This window comes from Entamoeba invadens, assembly GCF_000330505.1.
Source record: "Entamoeba invadens IP1 unplaced genomic scaffold scaff_1105074726715, whole genome shotgun sequence".
NCBI lineage: Eukaryota > Evosea > Mastigamoebida > Endamoebidae > Entamoeba > Entamoeba invadens.
The window spans coordinates 177,051-183,229 of record NW_004440286.1 but is presented as its reverse complement, the minus strand read 5'-3'; the positions used below and the strand labels follow the sequence as shown (position 1 = coordinate 183,229).

General features: G+C 31.9%; 4 protein-coding genes across 4 annotated transcripts; 2 read left to right on the top strand and 2 right to left on the bottom strand.

Moving 5' to 3' along the window:
* Window positions 1-104: 104 nt before the first annotated feature.
* Window positions 105-704, top strand: EIN_485750 (hypothetical protein; the record flags this gene model as incomplete). The annotated part of the gene is made up of 1 exon (XM_004255906.1): window positions 105-704. One exon carries the CDS (start codon window positions 105-107, stop codon window positions 702-704), a length of 600 nt encoding a protein of 199 aa, XP_004255954.1.
* Window positions 705-958: 254 nt separating this feature from the next.
* On the bottom strand, window positions 959-1,621 carry EIN_485740 (hypothetical protein; the record flags this gene model as incomplete). Its single annotated transcript, XM_004255905.1, has 1 exon — window positions 959-1,621. One exon carries the CDS (start codon window positions 1,619-1,621, stop codon window positions 959-961), a length of 663 nt encoding a protein of 220 aa, XP_004255953.1.
* A 2,843-nt stretch (window positions 1,622-4,464) lies between these two features.
* On the bottom strand, window positions 4,465-4,830 carry EIN_485730 (60S ribosomal protein L23A, putative; the record flags this gene model as incomplete). The annotated part of the gene is made up of 1 exon (XM_004255904.1): window positions 4,465-4,830. One exon carries the CDS (start codon window positions 4,828-4,830, stop codon window positions 4,465-4,467), a length of 366 nt encoding a protein of 121 aa, XP_004255952.1.
* Window positions 4,831-4,988: 158 nt separating this feature from the next.
* EIN_485720 (TFIIH basal transcription factor complex p44 subunit, putative) lies at window positions 4,989-6,065 on the top strand (the record flags this gene model as incomplete). The annotated part of the gene is made up of 1 exon (XM_004255903.1): window positions 4,989-6,065. One exon carries the CDS (start codon window positions 4,989-4,991, stop codon window positions 6,063-6,065), a length of 1,077 nt encoding a protein of 358 aa, XP_004255951.1.
* Window positions 6,066-6,179: the final 114 nt, after the last annotated feature.

The following is a 6,179-nucleotide window of genomic DNA, read 5'->3' as shown; positions in this document are numbered from 1 at the left end:
TCTTATTTAGTTTTTATTATAGTAAAAATAGTAAAAATAAACTACCGTTAAATTGTGTTTGATTGAATACAAATATGAGGAACGTTTAAATCTTTGAATAATCAATGCCAAAAGTTGCCATAGACCTCCAATTTGCAACTCGATTGGTGAACCAAAGTTGTGTTGTTATTCCGACGGTTTATGATGCGTCCAATAAAAGAACGACGGGGATGTCCGCCCAATGGCAGATGCCTATCGACAAGAAGCATATAGCTCTTTTGCTTGGTGCGTTTTCCCACACCGGAGACCTTATCACAAAAACGGCTTATTATGTTATTAACATTCCTCGTGTCAAGAATTTGGATGATGTTGATTACTTCGGAATGCACCACGGTAATGAGGTCGACAAATTTGCACAAACAAAGTTCACACTGACCCACGTCCCATGCAAAAATGAAGAGGAAAAGACCCCAAACACAAAGTTATGTATTGAAGAAGCTCTTGCTTGGGTCGAACTCAAATTGGAGTCAGTCACTTCAGTGGCCGACGAGTGTGATCTTGAGTCCAAGCTTATCATTGGAGAGATCACAAGAGCTTGGGCAGACAGTACTGACTTTGACGGGCAATTTTACAAATACGAGAATATGAAGAAAGAAGACAAACCGATCCACTGTATTAATGAGACAAAATATGCAACCATAGAACCAGTGGATACTGTTAATTAACTCACCAATATGTCAATTTTGATTCACAATTTAAGTTTAATTATATTATTATATAATTAATATTTGATTACTATAGTTTTAATTAGTTTTTACTTTCCAATAATAACCATTTAAGTTATTAAAAAAGAGTTATTTATATCTATATATCTATATATATATTTATATATAATAATATTATCTTATTATATTATAACAAAGTACTAAAAAGCTCACAAATTACAAAGAAGTCTTATTTCAATATAAGGCATATAAGGTCAATACATTCTTTGAATCACACGGTCCATCTCTCCAAGGCATAAAATGTCTTGATATTCAAAAACTGAATTGATGTATTGATTGATTCGAGACCCCCTCTCCCATATATCGTCTTTATCCAAAAAGAGTCTCCCATTCCAATATATCTTCTTAATGGTTTCCATTTTAAGAGTCCCTCTTTTACCTTTTGTCGTCTCCGTCTCAAAGAAGAACCCATCTTCTCGTAAAACGTCCATTAACAAATGAATGTTCTCCGTTAACTTATTGTACTCTGCACGACGTCCTGCTGTCTTAGAAGAAACTCCCATCTCTTTGTCAAATGTTAATCTGTTGATACATCTTGTTTGGACAAAGTCTTCAATAAATAAGGAAGTGTTATCCTTTTCTATTGATTCTATTCGAAGTAATTGTTGTGTCACTTTTGCTTTCTTCAATGGAGACTTGAGTACTATTTTGAATTTAATATTTAGAAGCGCAACCAAAATGCTTTGTGTTGCACTGGCGATGTTGCGCGAGTTCCGAAATGAAAACCGGCTGAGGTCTCGTTTTCGCAAATACGTCGACTCTTGGACAGTGGGTGTCTGACAGATCGTTTCGACATATTTAAAAGGCGAGTTACCAGAAACGATGAATGGGCTATTAGAAGTAATGTATGATTGCATTATGTAATCAGTTTTGGGATGCTCTTTTTATAGTGATAAAAGTATAATCATCATCTCCGAAGGATTATTTTCATGGTTCAAAGGGTTTTCTTTTTTTAATTCATTGTTTCCCCTTTCCTTACTTCAACAAGCCAATTTTGGGTGTCGGTGATTGTTGGGAAACTATAACTGTTTTTGTGAACAATCACTTTGATTAAGAAAACAAAACAATGGCCCACAACAGTTAATTGTTTCAGGAAATATGTCCTAATTAATTCATAATTTTAAATTATGATTTGGTAAGGAATGTTCTCTCTTTGTTTTGATCCGTTTGGTTGAAAATAATAAAACTTAACATAATCTTTTGAGTGTGGTATTACAAAATCTTTAATTCTCACTAAAATAGTGCATTTTTGAGACTAACTCTTTATTTTTTTGTTGTTCAATTTATTGTGTTAAATAAGACCGACTTTCAACATTTTCTCTGTCTATTCGTTAATAACACTTCATTGAATATGTTTTGTTCCAAAAACGGTGTACGGTAAATAAAATATGTTTTTGACTTAAATTGTGAAACAAGTAAAAAAATCAGTTTTTATGAATTAAGGCATTTTAGTAAGTAAGTTAACATTTAAATAGGTAACTATATGTCGAAATATAATCTACTATCAATATAATTAATACTAATAACAATTGTTTAATATGAAAAAGATGTTGAATGATTGTTTATAAAGTAATTCAACAATTAGTTAAAAACAAAATCCAATAATTGTTTTTATAATTTTTCTGTCTGTTTTTTTTTCAATGTCACTTTTTATTATTTTTAGTTTTTTATTGAAAATGTTTACCATTGTTTGACTTGCTTTTGCATAATTGGTCGAATATATCACAACAAAACGGCAAAAAGAAATGCTTTAGATTGTGATTTTGGCTGTTAAAACGGCTAAATATCAAAAAGAATAAGGGTTGTTGTTTTTTTGAATTAACAAATTATTGGATACTTTAATTAAACAAACATAATTCAACCAACTTATTATATCCAATCTCAAGTAATAAATTTGAATTTTTGAAAGGAATTGCTTCGGCAAGTGTAATTGTTATTTTGCTGGCCTAATTACTTTTAGCTAATATTTGAGACTTTTGCTGCAAAACTAAGTTATTTTCAATTAATTCCATTAGGGGTCTATTTAATTTACTTTAATAAAATAATTGCATGAAAAAGTTAAAGCGCTCTAAATTTTTAAATCAGTGTATCACCTTTAAAATACGACAACAAAATTGTTAAATCTTCCCATAAATTACAAAAGTGTTATTGTACTTGATAAAAAACTAACATAAAGTATCGAAGAATTGTTTTTTGGGACGGAAGAAATAAGAAGAGTCGCAAAATACATAATTTTAACTCCAATTTGTTACAACCAACAATAATAAAAGACAACAAATTTTTTTAAAAAATAATTCAACCTTTGTATTTATTTTTCTTAATTTTTACTATCTCTAATTTTGTATACCTTTCTCAATTTATAATATTTATGCTTTTTGAAACAAAAGAATGCATATAATCTTCCAGAATTACAGAAGAACATGTTTGAAATGTTTAATTTTGGTATTAGCTAAAATGGTAAACATTCGACATATTCAGCATTATTTAATAATTAAAATAAATTTATTGTATTATATTGAAGGTGATGTTTTTATCATTGTTATTTTGCTTGTTCATAATAAGAATATTTCGATTTAATAATACTTCAAAAAGAATGTAATAGGTTATAACTGTTCATTCATTTTTTCAAATATTATTTTTCAAATCTTCATTTTATTTTGTCAGCAATTATCATATTTTTGATGACCAATAAATGAATCAATTAAAGTAAAAGAAAATCGGTTCGCAAAATATGATTATTTCAAACTGTTTGTGTATATTGTTTATTTTTAAAAAGGTGGTTCAAGTTACCATATTTAACTTTTTCTTTTAGTATTTTTTATTGTAACTAATGTAAAAGTCCTTTTTGTAATATCAAAATACCACCTTGCTGTGATCAAAACACATGGATCTTCAATTGAAACCCATAACCGATTTTATAATGAAAATAAACAATGAAATTTATTGAACCATTTTCTTTTGATTTTTTCTTTGAAATTTCTTCTAAAAGATAATCATTTAAAAAACAGTTCAAATTAAATTAACTGTATTATAACAAACGATATGACTCTATAATGTCAAAGAAGAATATAATTAAACAATTAATTTAGATTTTGAACGATTCAAAAACCTATAGAATTAAAATATTAGGCATTACAAAGAATAAAACACTAGCATTATCTAATATCTTTTAAGAAACAACCGATAACAAATGTAACATAAGATTACTCTACGAATAGTGACACTCATTCAAATGGATACAAATTATCGTCCGTCATAGTGTTGACTGGTGGGATCATAATGTCTTGGAATGTATTTCCGTCCTTTGATATAATAGCGGATATGAATTTGTTATTAAGTTGGATGACTACTTGTTATTATTTATCAAAGAGTAACTCTATGTTGTAAGATAACAATATACAAACCATTTGGATGTGCCTGTGATATTTCATTCAGTTTATCGATGTACTCACTTTTGCTTATTTGACACATTACAAAGTTTTTAAACAGTGCAAAATAGTAGTCGGAGTCATTTTTCCCCATATCTGTTTGAATCTCTTCAATAACATTATTCAGCTGTTGTGTTGCCATTTATGTTTTTTCAAGTTTTCCTTGCATAAAACTAGATGGTTTTTTAATACTTAATTTTACTATTTATAATAGAATTTGTTATATACAACGCAGTGTGAAGGGTATTATGAAGGACCACACAGGAATTCAATTAGAAGAGTCCAATCTTAGTAGCGACCTCCATAGCCTCGACATTAGGAGCGAGTCTGACAAACGCCTTTTTAAGTCCGTCGAGTCTGACGAGGGTGTTGATCTTAACAACTTTAGTTTGATATCTCTTCTCTACAGCTCTCTTGATAGTAGCCTTGTTTGCTCTCTGGTCGCACAAGAAAACGATAGTGTTGTGATCTTCGATCATTTTCAAAGCAGTCTCAGTGCTCAATGGGAATTTAATGACGGCAAATTCATCCAATTTGATTCTGTTGGACTTGATGCAGCGAGCATATTTTGGGCTCTTTGGTTGTTTCTTTGTTGGGGCACATCTGAAGTGTGTCGAGGTAACCTTCTTGCCTGCCATTGTGTGGTCTCAGGTGTTTCCAGTTGAAGTTCGTTAAAAAGGGTTTCCATGCAAACCGTTTCCACGCCATTTAGTTATTATTATAGTTAAAAAAGTTAATAGATTTTTATTATATAAAGATAATAAAAAATGTTATAAATAAAACTAAAAAAGATACAATGAAAAAGAAGCAGGAGGACTCCCAAATATCATCCACATTTGAGAGCTGGAAAACTTGGGAAAGGAGAAACGAGTTTTCTGCAGACAGCCGGTCAAGAAGAGGATTGCAACGGTCTGTCTTGTTTGTTATAGACATGTCGTATCCGATGAATTATGAAGACTTCCACCCAACGAGGATATCATTCATCAACACCAAAATGAATAACTTCTTCGACAACTTCTTTGTCGATAACCCACTCTCACAAATTGGTCTTGTCGCAACACGAAATAGCACCGCAGACATCATTTGCCCACTCACAAGAAACATTTCTAAGTTGAAGGAAACTGCGTGGGGGAAGTGCAATGGATCGATATCAGTGCAAATATCACTGGAGCTCTGTTTGCAGTTCCTCAAAGATACCAAAGACATGACCAGTCGAGAAATCGTTTTTGTGACTTCTGCAATATCAACGTGCGACCCTGGGAACATATTCGAGACGATTGGGAAAGTCAGAGACAACTTGATCAGAGTCTCTGTTATCAGCATTTCCGCAGAAGTCCACGTGATGCGACAAATGACGAAAGTCACTGGAGGAGACTACTTCACTATAATGAATGAAAAGCACGCCGAAGAAGTCATTAAAACGTTCATCGAACCACCGAGGTATAAAGCGACTGGCAAGGAGCCCAAAGTCGAGCTCTTGTTTGTAGGCTTTCCAAGAGAACTTGAGCGATCGACTATATGTGAGTGTCACTCCAAAATTGGGTTGGGGCATTATGAATGCCCTGTTTGTGGGTTTTGCTATTGCGAACTGCCCGTGGAGTGTAAGGTGTGTAAAGCAAATTTGATATTTTCTCACCACTTTGCACGATCATTCCACTTCTTGTTCCCGGTGAAACCATTTGTGCTTGAAAAGGAGCCTGAAGTGTGTTTCGCGTGTGGTAAAAAGTATGAGGAAAAGAAGGATGAGGAAATGAAGTTCTGGAAATGCGAGAAATGCTCGAAGAGTTTCTGCGAAACATGCAACATCTTCATCCATGATGTTCTTTTCAACTGCCCGGGATGTGAAAATAATAAGGTTGTATTATCTAATTGAGTATTGAGTCTTATTTTCTATTCAATGACGTGGATTCTATTTTAATATTAATACTATATTTTACTATTCATTATAATATATAGAATGTATTTGTGGGACATAAGAATCAATTGA